The 16,412-nt window shown below is 40.4% G+C and overlaps 1 protein-coding gene across 1 annotated transcript; it reads right to left on the bottom strand.

Moving 5' to 3' along the window:
* Positions 1 to 2,001: 2,001 nt before the first annotated feature.
* On the bottom strand, positions 2,002 to 3,766 carry LOC115146747 (hairy and enhancer of split-related protein helt-like). Its single transcript, XM_065003265.1, has 4 exons — positions 3,740 to 3,766; positions 3,073 to 3,177; positions 2,732 to 2,828; positions 2,002 to 2,486 (listed from the first exon to the last, which is right to left on the bottom strand). Exons 1-4 carry the CDS (start codon positions 3,764 to 3,766, stop codon positions 2,002 to 2,004), a joined length of 714 nt encoding a protein of 237 aa, XP_064859337.1.
* Between the last annotated feature and the right edge of the window lie 12,646 nt (positions 3,767 to 16,412).

The following is a 16,412-nucleotide window of genomic DNA, read 5'->3' as shown; positions in this document are numbered from 1 at the left end:
AAAAAAATTACAATTAAATTAATTTCAATCCCAAAATGTAACTCAACAAAATGTGGAAGAATTAGTCAACATCATAAAAAATCATCCAAAATATGTATATTGCATGATATGTTTAATTTTGAGTTCTGATATTTGGCAAGCGTGATAAGGAGCACAGATGTAGCTAATTTAGGGCAATGTGTCCAATTTGTCCTGATGGTGGCACATTGGGTCCACAGCTGAACCCCGACATTGCTGCTTGCAGCTATATTTTACTATTTGCATTTTATTTGAATATAGGTGTAGAAAACTAGGGCTGGATGGGTGGTGCACTGTGAATGTGCACCATTATTAATGGATCACCCAGGAAAGAAGCTTACTGTCAATCGTGGTGTTGGAGTTCAACAGACTATTGTGTAAAATGACACTTATTCCAATCACCTATTCTGATCGATAATGTGTGCACAATAACTTATTGACCCCATCTTAAAAAAATTGTATCTCAAATCTGGTATATGATGGAGCTTGTATAAGGCCTAATAGGTTGGCATCAATATCTTCATAATCATATTTCATAATTGACTATATTTTTACTCAATGATTAAAAATATATATTATCCCATCACTTAACAAGACAACACCTCTCACTACAGCCATTGGTTGCGCTGAGTCACTGCCTTTAAATAACTTGGTAAAAGCATTGATGCCGATGTATGATCTTAATTTGAGCCAGTATGCTACAGCTGAAAAATAGTACTGCAGCAACAGGAAATGTAAATTATTATGTGGATTATAATTAATGGAAATGTTGGTAGGGGTTGATACATTTTTGTAAGGGAAAATCAAGTCTGAAATTAAAAAGTGAAAATGACAAACTTCAGAAGTGTTTTTAAACCTCAAATACTCTACAAGTTTTTGTAATCGTGCAACAGGGTGATCGGTTTTAGGTCTTAGGAGGTTGCCAAAACGTTAGTTCAGCAATGAGTTAATGAATAACATATTTGGGAGTGTGTGACTTTCTTAATTTTTTCAGTTTTCAATAGCCATAAAAATCTTCAAATTAGGGAAAAGCAACCTCTATCATGTTTATGATGGTACACATGCTTTAATAAGGAAGATGAGTAATTGATGAAGAGGAGAGTAGCCTAACTGTCAACCTCAACATATATTCATATTTGAGTTAACAAGAGTCCATCCTTCACAGAAGAAGGGAAGTCCCAGTTTAGTGAGTTAGTTTAGTGCTTATTTAATTGTAAGTGGCCTAAGGTCCTATCGACACATAATACTACTAGCCTAGAGGATAAAGATAAGTGGACCACGGTTTCTTGTCAACTAGCTTCTTACTGGCTATAATCCGTTTCCACTAACATTGCTATATGCTCCAAAAATGCTAGAATATTCTGTAACTTGCTAAATAACCAGTTAAAGGACGTTATATACTTTCTTAATTCCATTATTTTACTTTTAGATGTGTGTATTGTTGTAAATTGTTAGATACTACTGCGCTGTTGCTGCTAGAAAGACAAGCATTTCGTTACACCCGACATAACATCTGCTAAATATGTGTATTTGACTAATAAAATGTGATTGTATTTGTTTAAAAACAGTTTGTATGAAAGGACAACACCCTTGGTTAGTTTAAAATACGCGGAAAAGAAAGTTAACCAGCCTATCCCTTTAAGAAATACAAATATATATTTTTGTAGAAATGGCCCGAGTGGTTTGACTGTAACAGGCTAACTCTTCTGTAATAAATGATTTAGAAGAATGAACAATTAGGCCTATTCATAATCAATAGACCAAAGCTATTATACCATCAGATTTCTAGGGAGATTTTCACCAATTGATGACCAACCTATGTTATAATACCACAAGAAAACCAAAAACTGTGGGAAATAAACATTTACTTTTATTTAAAAAAAAATATGTATTGTACAGTATACAATATCCACAATCTTTAAGTATATTATTATGAACACATATATAAATAAAGACAACACAAAATGGTTGTCGGATTCTATTTTACAACGCGTGTTGCGTACTGTGCAAACTGAACGCATTCGCGTGCGGGTGGCCGTTGAAGAAGTTGAAGTAGTGATGGTCAAGTCCTTGCACTGGTGACAAGTAGCCACCGTGGTGCTGTTGCGTCGGCGCGGAAAGCGGCACAGTTGGGTACGACATGGTTGGGCTGCATGCAGTGCTGTGCCAAGAGAAGTGTCCGGGTGGGCTCTGCTGAAACACGGAGTCGCTGGGGCTGTGGCTCTGGTGTGACTCCGGGGAGGAGTGAAACTGGCACAGATAATCTGCCTGGTCTGGCAACGCGCCCAGGGAGCCGAACACCGGCTCGTTGACGACTCGGGACTTGGACTGAAGAAAGGCCAGGATCCTTGCGTACTTGATGTCTTTGGTCTCAACCCTCTCCTCCGTGGTCAGGTAGTGTACCAGGTTCTTCATGCACTCGTGGTAGCCGTAGTGGAAGTAGTTGGCGAACTCCCCCAGTAGCTCACCTAAAAGGAATCCGAAGAAGGGGACGATCAGAAAACACACCGAAACGCCGTTATTATTTAGGCTATTACATTCAAATGTGAGGATATGTTTACGATATAGACTACAGTGATGATGATTGATATTACGGCGATAAATGTGTAAACCAGACAGCCGGAATGGAGTAAAAGAAGGTGGAACAGGATAGGGATGCGCTCTGGGTGAGAGCCCCGGGTCCGTGCGCATTGGAGCCAACAGGAATACGCACCTTTTTCTCTGCCCCTGGGGAAGTCTGCGGAGTGGAGCGCTCGTAGATACTGAACTGTCATCTCCAGAATCTCGGCCTTCTCCAGTTTTCCAGAGTTCTACCATCAGACAAAAAAAGTAATTAGAAAAAATATAAATACACTAAATCAATCAGATGAGCCTACAGACGGCAGACATTATGTAGGCTACCCTATTTGTCACGCATTGCAAGGATTTAATGCAATGAGTAGGCTAAATAATACATATATTTAGCCAATATAAAACTAAGAATAAGATGATTTAGGCTATCCTTTATGAATTGTGAATAAGATTATTTAATTTCACAACTGTACTGTAGGCTACCTGTTTCGCGCGCGCCATTGGCACAGTTTTCCCCAGTTCGTTTAGACAGCGGTTGATGCGGTCCCGTCTTCTTTTTTCTATCACTTTATGGGAGATGGGAGTTCTCTGTTGAAAAATAACAACGCAAATGATTAGACAAACAAACATAATCAACAGTGGGACAGATCTAACGTGTATAGCTCTGGAAACCTAGAATAAAAATCTGATTGAAACTATAATGAAGACGAAACTACTTGGAAACCAAACGGCAAAGAGACGCATAAGCCTTGCCTTGCCACCTTGATGCGCTTTTGTGCACTAGAGCGCAATAGCGCTTGCGAGTACCACATGGACCAAGGCAGGTGCCAAGGCTCCAACACAACCATGGGGTATGGCACACATGGCTTTCAAACCGTAAATTATACTAATTTAGTGGTAACTTAAGCCAATTTTCTTCTTTGAATCAATTATTTACATTTTAGTCGTTTTTGCAAACTCAAATGTGTACTATATTGGTTCCGATCGATTTCCATGGACCCAAATTTCGCATTTGACTACACATAGCCATAATGATGGTACATTATGAGTACCAAAGTAAATTATTGTAATAAATATTAAAATAACGACTAGAAAAGGCCACGATTTCCGAGTAGGTTTCCATCCCAAAGCGCAGAAGGGGAGCGCCTACCTTACGATCCTTCATCTTGGATGCCATCCTTTGGCAATGTGGTGATAAAGTTCTAATTCAAAATATTAATGCCAAGAGGAAGTTTGGATGTGTGTTCCTTAGCTTGTAGACTAGGTAGACTGAGAGGTGAGCTGAGAAGCAGCCCCTTATAAAGCGATCATCCGAGGGACTCCAGCATTCATGGTTTAAATTATTCCATAGGATTAAAGAGCATGCTTCTGGTAAATGTGAGCATTTAGGATCAGTTAAATAACAAGTAAAACGTCTGAAGCCGTGGGCTAGCAGGGGGAAATACTTGCTTTGTTCATCCACGTGGCTGTTCAAAAGACATGCACGTGATTATTTTTATAATATTATTTGCATAGTAACAACTCAGGCGGGAAATGTGAACTGAGCGTTGGGTTCGCCTGATCCGACCGGGCGCAGTGCGCGCACTGAAAACAAAGCCGCCGAAAAAAGACCCCTCTTTCTTCCAACTCGCGTTTCTCACACTATCGCCTGTTTACAAATCCCAGCAAGCGAACTTAACTTCCATCGAAGCCCTGTCTGAGTTTTAAGGCCTGTCCAGTGCCATTAGAGTAATTAAGTAAGCCTTTAATAGGCTGTTCCGCCAAGTTCAAGGGAGAACTTTTGGAGACGGAGTCCCCCCGTTTGTTCTCCGCGTTTCTCACACGACTTGATGACACGTCCATCTTTTATGAGAGATGGCAAGCTTTTTGTTTACATTCTTTATTTCGTGGGAGTCCTAGGCAGGTGTGTGATGGGTCTGGCACACGAGCGTCGCCTGCGTACCGGCCGGCGTCTCCAGTAGTCTTTGGCACTAGAGGGTTACCCACCACCGAGGACTCTTTGGAGAGGCTCAATTTGTATCCTATTATTCTATAAGAAAATGTCTATTGAGTTGAGTGAATAGTTTCATTGGCCTACATTTTAATAATGCTGTGAAAGAAAGGGGAGAAATAAAGAATACAGCTGGTGTGAACGTGCATTATCCCCGTCACCTGCGTCAGGGGTAGCCTAGAGACCCCTATTCATTTGCCTAATTTCGGTCAACTTAACAAACTTTGGGAGAAATTATTCTGGTATTGTTGTGAAGGGTGAAGCTTTCTGATCGAATTAACAGCATGTTTTGATCCGGTAAACGTCATTAGAAAGAAAGAAACAATCGCGTTTAAAGGGGCCTGGGTAATGCGCCAAGTGGAGACGCCAAAGCGCAAACTTCACAAAGGGACCTAGTAAATACCACAGGGGACTTTTGTACCCTCACATTGCTCAAGTTTTCTCCAACAAAGGGCATTATTTTATACTTGAATACATTTCGTACAACAATTGTCTATTTTCTTCAAACATATTTTCACAGCAAGTTTAACAACAGGTTTATTGTGTACGCTCCGTCTCACAGATTCAGCCTTGGGTCTCATGCGCCAAAACCGTTTTCTCGTCTGCTTTTTTTCATCCGGACGTTTTAATCTTGAAAGTTTCGCCGTGTTTCATATAATTGATCCTGTGTGCAACTTTTGAGAGAAAAAAATTAATAAAAGAAATGGAGCTTAAATAAAATATAAAGGATCCCAGGACGTCTAAAGCGTTGGAGACTAGAGCACCACTAGAGAAAGGCGCCGGTGAACAGGACTGGGCCATTAAATCCCATTACTTTTATTGTGGATTTTTTTAACACGTCTTTATACATGTGGTCTTTGAAAACAAGAACAACAACGTTTTTATGACTTTTTATTACGTTTTATAGTGTGACTATGTTCTATCGAAAGTCTACAACGAGCCTTTAGGAACTATTAACGGTGGTTAAAGACGATGCGTCATAGTTTTCTTACCGATCCTTGACATGTTTTATAACTACATTTTATCATTCAAACTTTAAATTACATGTTTTCTAATCACTGTGGTAAAAATCGAGTTATGAGTTTGCTAAATGTTTTGTTATTGTCATTTGTACTATTTACATAGATGTAAAACAGCCATGGTGGATGTTTGGGCACTAGGACTGCGTCTCCATGCTGTATACTCCAATATACCCTAATGCTCCATACTATACACATTTTAAATGCTCAGATCACGTGGGATGTTTAAAATAATGACACATGTGTTTTCATATGGCGTTATTTGTTCAGTATTCTAACCACAATAAAAACAACTATTATATTCAGTCATATGATGTATGAAGCTTAATTATTTAATAATACCATAAAAGACAACAAATTAAGGCGAGCTCAGATGAGATATTAGGTTCTGCATTAAACAAAAATAATACGTGCATAAGAGCAGATCAAGTCCATGACAAAAATAAGATAGCAGTATCATGATAAAAAAAAAACGAATATTTATGTATTTGCAATAAATAAAATAAAATGTGAGCACCAAATGCCTTATATATGTCATGTAAAATCAACCTGGTCTCAGAGCATTTCATATTATTCTGTTCGTAAGAGGCACTCCCTTTAGTATGATATGTTACGTTTTGAATGGTATATCAATTTTTGGATGTCCATTACCAAGTTCGTATGATAAGTTGCGAATTACAATTCATATTATATGTTACAAATTTGTAAAATGTACAGTATGTTAAGAATTTGCTAAACTTACAATATGTTACAAATTTGCAAAACATATGATATTGTAATGAAACAGGCAGGGAGCAGGTCTGGAACCCTCGACCTTCTAGCCCGCACTATCGACTGTGCCGCAAAAGCATGCTCGTGCAGCAGAGTCGATTTCCACACTTATAAACCCAGGGTCGTTACAATATGTTACAAATTCCAGATAGGTGGCTAACATTAGCTAGCTTGCTAATGTTAGCTAGGGGTTAGGGTTAAGATTAGGGCTAAGTTTAGGAGTTAGGTTAAAGGGTTAGGGGAAGGGTTAATTTAAGGTTTAACTTAAGGTTAAGGTTAGGGGAAGGGATAGTTTCAAATAACTAAAAAAGTAATAAGTAGTTGAAAAGTTGCTAACATGTTAAAGTTGTCCATGATTAGATTCGAACTTGTCACCTTTGAGATGCTAGATTTTCACATTACATGCTCACCCATCCACCCTGACTAACCATCATACTAATTTGAGGGCCGTTGATTTATATTTACTATGTTACGTCTAGTCTATGAGACCAGGCTAGTAAAATAGGCCAAATAGATTATTATCTGAGGAGCAACACAATACCACCAACAGCAAACACATAGTATTTTCTTAACAAAAATGTTTATGAACAGTTATACATTAGGAGTTGAATATCATCATACAATTCCAGTGTTCACATTAAGGGTTAGGGTTAGTTCGTAAATTCACTGGAGTGTCAGAGTGCGCTCTGGGCGGTTCATACATTCAGAGCATTGTCGGATTGTCCGTTTTTAAAATTCCGAGCGTTTCGCTCTCGGAGCATTCACAGTATCTCTTTACTCAACACGATAGCAGGCGATGAAACATCGGAATCCATTCAACACTACCTAGTATGCTTGCTAGCTTGCTAGCACCCACATGATTATCCAAATGTTCGCTGATAGTTAACATGAGTAGGGTTGATCCAAGCGTAAACGGTTTAGCTGCAAAGTCGATTGGCAGGTTAGAGTGGGTGAAAGGAAGAAAAGATCTAGGCTACCTAAAAGTCTGAATACATGTAAAAGAAAATCATATTGGCAGCGGTTGCATCCCACTGGGCACAGATGTAAGTTCAACGTCTCGTTCTGAGTTCAATTTTGTTGAGTTGTTAATTAACTAACGTGAATTCAGCAAAAAATGTTGGGTGATTTTTTTTCAATAAGTCACATAATCAGTTGCATGGACTCACCTGTGTGCAATAATTGTGTTTAACGTGATTTTTGAATGACTACATAATCTCTGTACCCCACACATACAATTATCTCTAAGGTCCCTCAGTGGAGCAGTGAATTTCAAACAGATTCAACCACAAGGACCAGGGAGGTTTTCCAATGTGTCACAAAGAGCTATTGGTAAATGGGTAAAAAACGAAGAAGAAGATATTAAATATCCCTTTAATTAAGCATGGTAGAGTTAATAATTCGACTTTGGATGGTGTATCAATACACCCAGTCACTACAGGCGTCCTTCCTAACTCAGTTGCCTGGAGGGAAGAAAACCGCTCAGGGATTTCCTTCCTCTCCGGCAAACAGTTACGGAGTTTAATGGCTGTGATAGGCGATAACTGAGGATGGCTCAATAACATTGTAATTACTCCACAATACTAACCTAATTGAAAGAGTGAAAAGAAGGAAGACTGTACACAATACAAACATTCCAAAACATGCAGCCTGTTTGCAAAAAGGCACTAAAGTAATACTTCAAAAAATGTGGCAAAGCAGTTATTTTTTTCCTGAATACACAGTGTTATGTATTGGGAAAATCCAATGCAACACATTGCTGATTATCACGTTCCATATTCTCAAGCATAGTGGTGACTGCATCATGTTACGCTTGTAATCGTTACGGGCTGGGGAGTTTTTCAGAATAAAAAAGAATTGGAATGGCTTTAAACACAGGCAAAATCTGCTTTCCACCAGACACTGGGAGCAGGACAATAACCTTAAACACAAGGTCAAATACACACTGAAGTTGCTTACTAAGAAGACAGTGAATATTCCTAAGTGGCAGAGTTACAGTTTTGACTTAAATCTGCTTGAAAATCTATGGCAAGACCTGAAAATGGTTGTCTAGCAATGATCAACAACCAATTTGACAGAGCTTGAAGTTTTCTGAAAGGAATAATGGGCAAATGTTGCACAATCCAGTTGTGAATAGTGCTTAGAGACTTACCCAGAAAGACTCACACCTGTAATCGCTGCCAAAGGTGATTCTAACATGTATTGATTCATGGCTTTGAATACTTATCTAATGAAGATAAGTGTTTTAATTTTCATAAATGTATCTTAATCCCCCTGCATTACTTTAGAATTGAATATTCTCATGTATTCTCATGCAAAATGAGAATCAACCAATGTTTCTCACTAACTACAATTTAACATACTCATCAAACGAATGTACTAAACCATCCACATTTTTGTTTTTATTCATTACAATAATATTATACTTATATAGGTTAAAAACCTCATTCTAAGAACTGCATAGGCCTATTTATTTATTTTAACTAGGCAAGTCAGTTAAGAACAAATTCTTATTTACAATGACAGCCTAGGAAAAGGGGGTTAACTGCCTTATTCACGGACAAAACGATAGATTTTTTACCTTGTCAGCTCAGGGATTCGATAAAGCAACCTTTTGGTTACTGGCCCAACGTTCGAACCACTAAGCTACCTGCACCCCCAATATTAGGTAGTCAATGTGTTATCAACCTATTTCCGAAATTATTTGTTGTAGGTATAAGATTTATTATTACAAAAATAAATTACAGCCCTTATGGTAATGAAGTGTTAAACACTGGACAGGTGTTAAACATTGTCATACGCTGCGCTGTGACCCGCAATGACCTATCGTGAGTCCCCGACACCAATCCTTTAGCTTCTCGCGCCACCCTGAGTCTGATCTGCCTCAGTTCACACTCTCACCATTGCGTGTGAAAATCAAATAAATAAGGAATACAAACAAAAATAATACATGGTGAAAATAATGATGGATAAATGCAAATCATCAATGATATTATATTACCGTTTTTTTCCAATCACTTTGGCACATTTTTTAGATGTATGTGCTACTGTATTTGAAAACGAAGTACACAATTCTAAACTGATAACTGTTATAATGCCCACTAACAAAACTCTAAACTGATAACAGTTATAATGCCACCTATCTTATTTTCAGAACCTTTGATTGCGCATTCATTGCGGTTTCCCACAGTTTTCTCCCCTGAGTCATTCATGCAAAATCAAGTTTTTCTGTGAAATACCATGAGAACATTTTGTTTAGTCACCAATACATTAGATAATGAATGATAGGCTCACCATTTAGTCATTTTAGCTAGGCTACCATTTCCAGTTTCTTTCAATGGCTTTGGCACTTATTTTCACAAGTAGGCCTATTGTGGGGAATTTTCAAAACTCCAAACTGGTAACCCTTGTAAAACAGCAAGCCTTATTTAAAACCCGTTATTATGTATTCATATTGTTTGGAGACATCTTTCACCACACAACCTTTGATCCAAAATATACATTTACTGTGAAATACCATAAGAACATTGATTTAATCACCAAAACACAACATAATGATATATTCTCAATTGAGTCATTTTTTACAACCATTTAATCCAATAGCAAAAAACGCATGTTTAAAAATTGCCCTTTGAATATAATATGCAACAGTACTGTAAATTACAGTACATTACACTATTTTCAAATGATACAATTGCACTACCCATAAACATTCACTGAAAATCTCATTTATATCCCATGTGTGATTAAAGGTGTTATCACTGAAGACATCATTCATAATCAATGACGCAACAAAATACATGTATTGTTCAGATATAATGACAACATAGGTGCATTGTAATCAAATGAAACAAATTAATACCTGACAAGCCTACCTTGAGGATTAGCAACACCGGAGGGTTAGCTTTATTTTTAGGGCAGCCATACTCAACAGGCAGACCGCGGTCCAGAGCCAGACCCAGAGCGGGGTCAATACAGACCCCGTGTCCCGAATGTAACTATTTTAAGATTTTTTTTAGCAACTCAGTTGGGCTTTCAATTTAATGCAGTTTGGGGTTGTGTAACGGATGTGAAACGGCTAGCTTATTTAGCGGTGCGCGCTAAATAGCGTTTCAATCGGTGACGTCACCTGCTCTGAGACCTTGAAGTAGTAGTTCCCCTTGCTCTGCAAGGGCCGCGGCTTTTGTGGAGCGATGGGTAACGATGCTTCGTGGGTGACTGTTGTCGATGTGTGCAGAGGGTCCCTGGTTCGAGCCCGGGTATGGGCGAGGGGACGGTCTAAAGTTATACTGTTACAGTTGCATGGGTCGCGAGGTGGGGCTTTGTAACCAAACCGAGAAATTACAATATCCATACCTTTGCTACCTAGGACATTTGTGTGACCGAATCTTCTCTCAAATAGTAGTTGAGTACCCCTTAGTATAGGGGATGCAATTGTTACGTACAGTACAGTAGGCTATATTTCTGATCTTGTAAATATATATAAATATTTAACTTACTGAGAAATAGGTGTTTACTCGATGCTGTGTGGTTTGTTGCTAACGTTACTTTGCGGTTTTTACTTTTTAATTACCGCTTTACTTTTTAATTACCGCTTTATATTTTTATTTTTTCCCTCGTTAGACTTTTTTCATTCAACTTTTTCACCCTGGACACTTTATCTGGGCATGGTTCGTCAGGACTTCCACCAGCCGAAGCTAAGTAGTAACTAACATGATGCCTTCTAATTGCAGTCGCTGTACTCATAATATACAGGAGAACGATCGCCTTACGGTGAGGATAGCTGTGCTGCAAGCCCGGCTTCAGACGCAATCGTTAGGCAAGGGTAATTTCAGTGTGTGAAAGGATGAAACAGCGTCTGTGCCACCAGTAAGTACAGATAATAGTAGAAATCCCCATGCACACAGTCCCTACAGCCGGACAACATCCTCAAGGCTTCTGGAAGGAAATGCTGTAGGAATGCTCAACCGGTATCGCTCATTCAGCCGACAGAAACTTTCAACCGGTTCTCCCCATTAAGCAGCGAGTCGGAGTCAGAGGCCGAGCCTTCTCTGGTCTCTCCTCCACCAGTTACCGGGTCTGAGACGCCGAAGCCTCCCACCATTAGCTCTGACAAATTGAAAACCTTAGTCATTGGCGACTCCATTACCCGCAGTATTAGACTTAAAACGAATCATCCAGCGATCATACACTGTTTACCAGGGGGCAGGGCTCTCATCTTATCTATGAACAGGGCTCTAATTCCTCTAGCTCCACAATGAGATAGGGTGCAGGGTTGGTTAAGTTTCCATTTGCCTCTAAAGAAAAGTGTATGTAATGTTCAAGCATTCTTATTGGTTGGTTCAACTCTGATGACAATAAGGCGTGTTGTGTCAATCTGAATATGATGCTGGCTAAAGCTAAAACTGGCGAGTGTAGAGAGAGTATAGAGATATTGTTATCCACGTCGGCACCAACGATGTTAGGATGAAACAGTCAGAGGTCAGCAAGCGCAACATAGCTTCAGCGTGTAAATCAGCTAGAAAGATGTCGGCATCGAGTAATTGTCTCTGGCCCCCTCCCAGTTAGGGGGAGTGATGAGCTCTACAGCAGAGTCTCACAACTCAATCGCTGGTTGAAAACTGTTTTCTGCCCCTTCCAAAAGATAGAATTTGTAGATAATTGGCCCTCTTTCTGGGACTCACCCACAAACAGGACCAAGCCTGGCCTGCTGAGAGTGACTCCATCCTAGCTGGATGGGTGCTCTCATCTTTTCTATGAACAGGGCTCTAATTCCTCGAGCTCCACAATGAGATAGGGTGCAGGGTTGGTTAAGTTTCCACTTGCCTCTAAAGAAAAGTGTATTTAATGTTCAAGCATTCTTATTGGTTGGTTCAACTCTGATGACAATAAGGCGTGTTGTGATTGGCCCCGCTTGCAGATCGGGGGAGATCGCGAACGTCAGTATGAAAATGTGATGCAATGGGTTGGTCACGTTCTGAATACTTTTTTCTATTTTACAATGTGTACAAGTTTGCTGTACATTAGTAATTTATACATGTGTGGGTATATGGTACCTGTTAGGGATGTGCTTTGGCATATGATTGCTGTAAATAAGTGTGTTAGCTAGCATACACCGATGTAATGGTCACGTAAGCCCACTGCTAACACAGTTGTCTTCATGCTACAGATTTTGTCATCGACAGCCATCAACATTGTTAAGCCCTGCACAACTAACGTGCTGTTTCCTATTTAACAACAGGTATTTACACATGTTATATTTTTTTATTGTATTTTGTTCGTCCCAGTATGAAAATGTGATGCAAGGGATTTTGCCATGACAGCCATCAATATCGTTAAGCCATGCACAACTAACGTGCTGTTTCCTATTTAACAACAGAAATAAATGATGCTCAACTGGGACCACTGGCTGATGTGATTTACTTGGACAAAACACAACGCAAGGAAAGTACGATTTGCATCTGTTACACTGGTGCCGTGACTCGTCTTCTTGTCTTCGCTGGACGTCACGTGGAGGGATCGGAGACCCGGCTTCAAGAAGTACTGCGGTTGCTGATGCAGGCCAGAGGCCTAGGTTTCGCATTCTGCACAAGTGGAATTCTCAGGGAGCTCCTGGTAGCATGAGTGAGTGGGGGAAATATAATATCCGGTTTATTACTTGTATGTGGTGATGGTATGATTATTTAGTGATGTAATTCAGGGGCGAAAATCTGATATCAACTTTGGAGGGGACGATTACATGAGATTTTCTCAAGACCTATTCCTGAGGGGGACACCAAAAGTAGTGCTGTAACACATAGCCTAGGTTTTAATATGTTACATGTATATTGAGGAACCATAATCACTACTACTGGATAATTGATAGGTACAGTAGTTAACTGAAGGGTTGTCCCAACTTGTTCAAATGTTTAAATAATTATAATACTACTACTAATAACAGCTATAGCAGTGTTCCTTATCAGTCCAGTATGTATGCAGGTATTTGTACTTACAACCAGCAATACCAAGAAAGGCCAGTGGGTGGCAATGGAACTGTACACTGTACGGGTGTAGTTATCGTAAACACAATGGACATGGTGTGATCTCGTCTAAAATAATCTCCATTGAGAACCATCACAAAGTTGGTCTCCATGTTGAATTGACCTTTTAATTTGACTTTTTCTGATACATTTATATAGTCATTAAATATGTGCCACTGGCCTGAGTCTACTACAACAGCTTTACAAGAACAAAAAGCTCAAAATAAGGACAGTTCTAAAAGCAAAGTAACTACTTCAATAAATAACCCAAATAAATCAAACAAAATATCTTTCAGTCAGTGTCTCAACTATTCAAACAGCAGCTATGGACAAGTATGTCACACAAAGTATGCAATTGTAAATAAACTAACATGAAATAAATCATTAGTAAGTGTGCTGTCATGTACTAAAAACTACTAAACAAAATAACAAATATCATACTATACACCAGGGGTTCTCAAACAGGGGTCCATGTACCCCTACGGGTCCCTGGTGTAATTGCAAGGGGTCCGTGAAATAAAAAAGTGTAATGAATGTATTCAGTACCACAAGGTTTCCAGTAACTTTACATACAATATAGAGGGGGTGGAGGTCCCTGAGGACCGCTCAAAACCTTGCCCGCCTTGCCTCAAAATATGCAGGGGTTCCAGTACCCCCAAAAAAGGTTGAGAACCACTGCTATACACACACTACTGAACAAAAGAACCAAACATATGTTTGTGGGTTTCAATGGATCCAACAAATTGCCTGCAGATATTTTCCCTCTTGAGACTGTCCAGCCTGTCTTTATGTACATTACAGACAACTACGCCGTTCAGTCTCTCTTGGCCCATGCTAGCCTGTAGCCAAGTCTTTAACCTGCGGAGTGCACTGAAACTCCTCTCAGCCTTACATGAAGACACTGGCACCACAAACAAAATTCTGATCAGCACCTCAACTTGGTCAAACAACCCCCGCACCTCCACTGGAAGCCTCCCGAGGACCTCTGCTGCCTCTCCACTGCTGCTACAGGGGGTATTTGTTGTGAAAGAGAGGGATCTGCACGGAAAGATAATCTATGTTCAGCTCTGGGTACTGATCTAGAGACTCATTCAACACCCCTGTGAGAAGCGCTCTTTCCAACTTTTGCAGGGTGTTTAGACCGTCCTGGTCAAAACGGTTGCCAAACTGAACCTCCACACCATCCAACACTTGAAAAAATGTCTGCCCTATCCACTGCTTTGCCAGCAAATCGTCTTGAGTGCGTCTCAATGGATTCAATAGAGTCAATCAATGTTGTTGCTTTCTCATACAGTACAAGGTAGCTTTCGTCATTTCTCCTGCCCCTAAGAGATGACCGCACACACTCGACTGCAGCCTGCATACCAGAGACAGTCTTGAGTTTTCTGCAGTGAAACGTTTACACATTCGAGCTCTCCAAGAACAGCCGAGGCAAGTGTGAGGCCCAACACAGCCTTTGCTGAAGTGCTCGAATAAGCCACTGGCAGTTGAAGCTGTCTTGGATGCAGTTTTTTCCATCTCCTCTAGGCTGCTTAGTACCTGCTCATACTGCCCTAGCACATCTCTAATAGCAGTATTCCACACAGTCCACCTTGTTGGACATAGGGGTTTCAGGGTGGTCAGATTTGCATCTTTGAATGTGGCAATTGATTCAATGCTCTTAAACTTTCCTGACTGGCCATACAGGACACCTAACTGATGGACCCAAGAAAGGGAATCCCAGATCAGTGGGGAGGCTGGGATGCCAGCCTGTGTAATTAGATTTACAGTGTGCTCCACAATGCACATAGAGGGCTAATGGCTGCTGCCTCCTCACAATTGCCTGTGCACCTGTGTATTTTCCTGCCATGTTTGAGGCACCATTGTAACTCTGCCCACGTAAGCCAGACATGGGCAAATTGAGCCTCAACAACACATCAGTTGCCACTTTCGCAATGCCCTCGCCTGTTGACTCCGACACCCTATATAGCCCAATAAAATCCTTGTGAGGGACAAGGTCATGGTCAACATAACGCAGACAGACACTCTCCTGTTCAGCACCAGAGACATCTGAGTACAATCAACAATTACTGAAAATTGTACAATCGGAAGAGACCTAATCTCAGCTGCTACGCCTCGAATGACTGTATTGGCCATGATGTTCAGAATTTCATTCTGTGCTTTGGGGCCTGTGTACATTGTAGTACGCTCTGTTAACCACTTCAGTAAATAGGGATCATCCTCTTCTGCCCTAAGTTTCAAAAGCTGGTATAAATTCCGACTGTCATCAGTGTGGTTTCTAAAGGCTTGTCCCTGTCTTACTACATGCCGCACCGAACTAACAATTGTCATCAAGCAATGCCTTGCGTCCACCTGCTGTTTACCCCACGCGCTGGATAACTGGGCACTGATTGGATTTAGCTGGTGTGCTGTTACAGTTACAAAGTGGCGGTGGGTTTGGCAGTTTTGATGTGCAGTGATTCAATGGCTTTTCTCCAGTTCCTAAATCCTGCACTAATGAAGGCAGCATCCGCCCTTTGGCCAAAAGATGGCTGGCTTGAAAACCCTTGGCTACAGTGAACACAACACTCCTTTTATTGATGGATTATAATCTAGCCAGGGGAAATCACGAAACCATCTCTCTTGAAACGTCAACACTCTGTTGGCAAGAGTTTGCGGTTCTATAAATCGTGGGTGTGGCTGATATGGTTTTGTGCCGTCACTGAGGTAACTGGACAATGCTGTGCCACTGTCCCTTATACTGGTGCTGCTGGCAACAAGGTTGACACCTGGTCCTGCCGTGGCTGTGACACTGTCCTCTGAAGTCTCTCTCCTTGGCTCGTTCCCTTTCACCACCCTCACTGCCTCACAGTCTATCTCCTAGAAAATAAATAAGGTGTTTGCCGTACTCCTAACTACCAGTACCCAAAACTGCACAATTAATCACAACAGCAATACCATTGCCTTAAACAAATCTTAGTTCAGTCACCAGTTTAAGTTGAGAGTGGGGGTATCCATGGCATTTTCCAATTGTGTCCCTATTTTACA

The sequence above is a fragment of the Oncorhynchus nerka genome, linkage group LG18 (assembly GCF_034236695.1).
Source record: "Oncorhynchus nerka isolate Pitt River linkage group LG18, Oner_Uvic_2.0, whole genome shotgun sequence".
Classification (NCBI taxonomy): domain Eukaryota; kingdom Metazoa; phylum Chordata; class Actinopteri; order Salmoniformes; family Salmonidae; genus Oncorhynchus; species Oncorhynchus nerka.
The sequence above is the reverse complement of the archived record's forward strand: the minus strand, read 5'-3'. Positions and strand labels throughout refer to the sequence as shown.

Excerpts from the sequence above, each read along its gene's own strand:
- LOC115146747 (XM_065003265.1), bottom strand. The coding sequence starts at position 3,766 with ATGGCATCCAAGATGAAGGATCGTAAG. Across the intron at positions 2,829-3,072 it reads CAATGGCGCGCGCGAAACAG|AACTCTGGAAAACTGGAGAA; the intron begins GTAGCCTACAGT and ends GTCTGATGGTAG. Across the intron at positions 2,487-2,731 it reads CCCCAGGGGCAGAGAAAAAG|GTGAGCTACTGGGGGAGTTC; the intron begins GTGCGTATTCCT and ends GATTCCTTTTAG.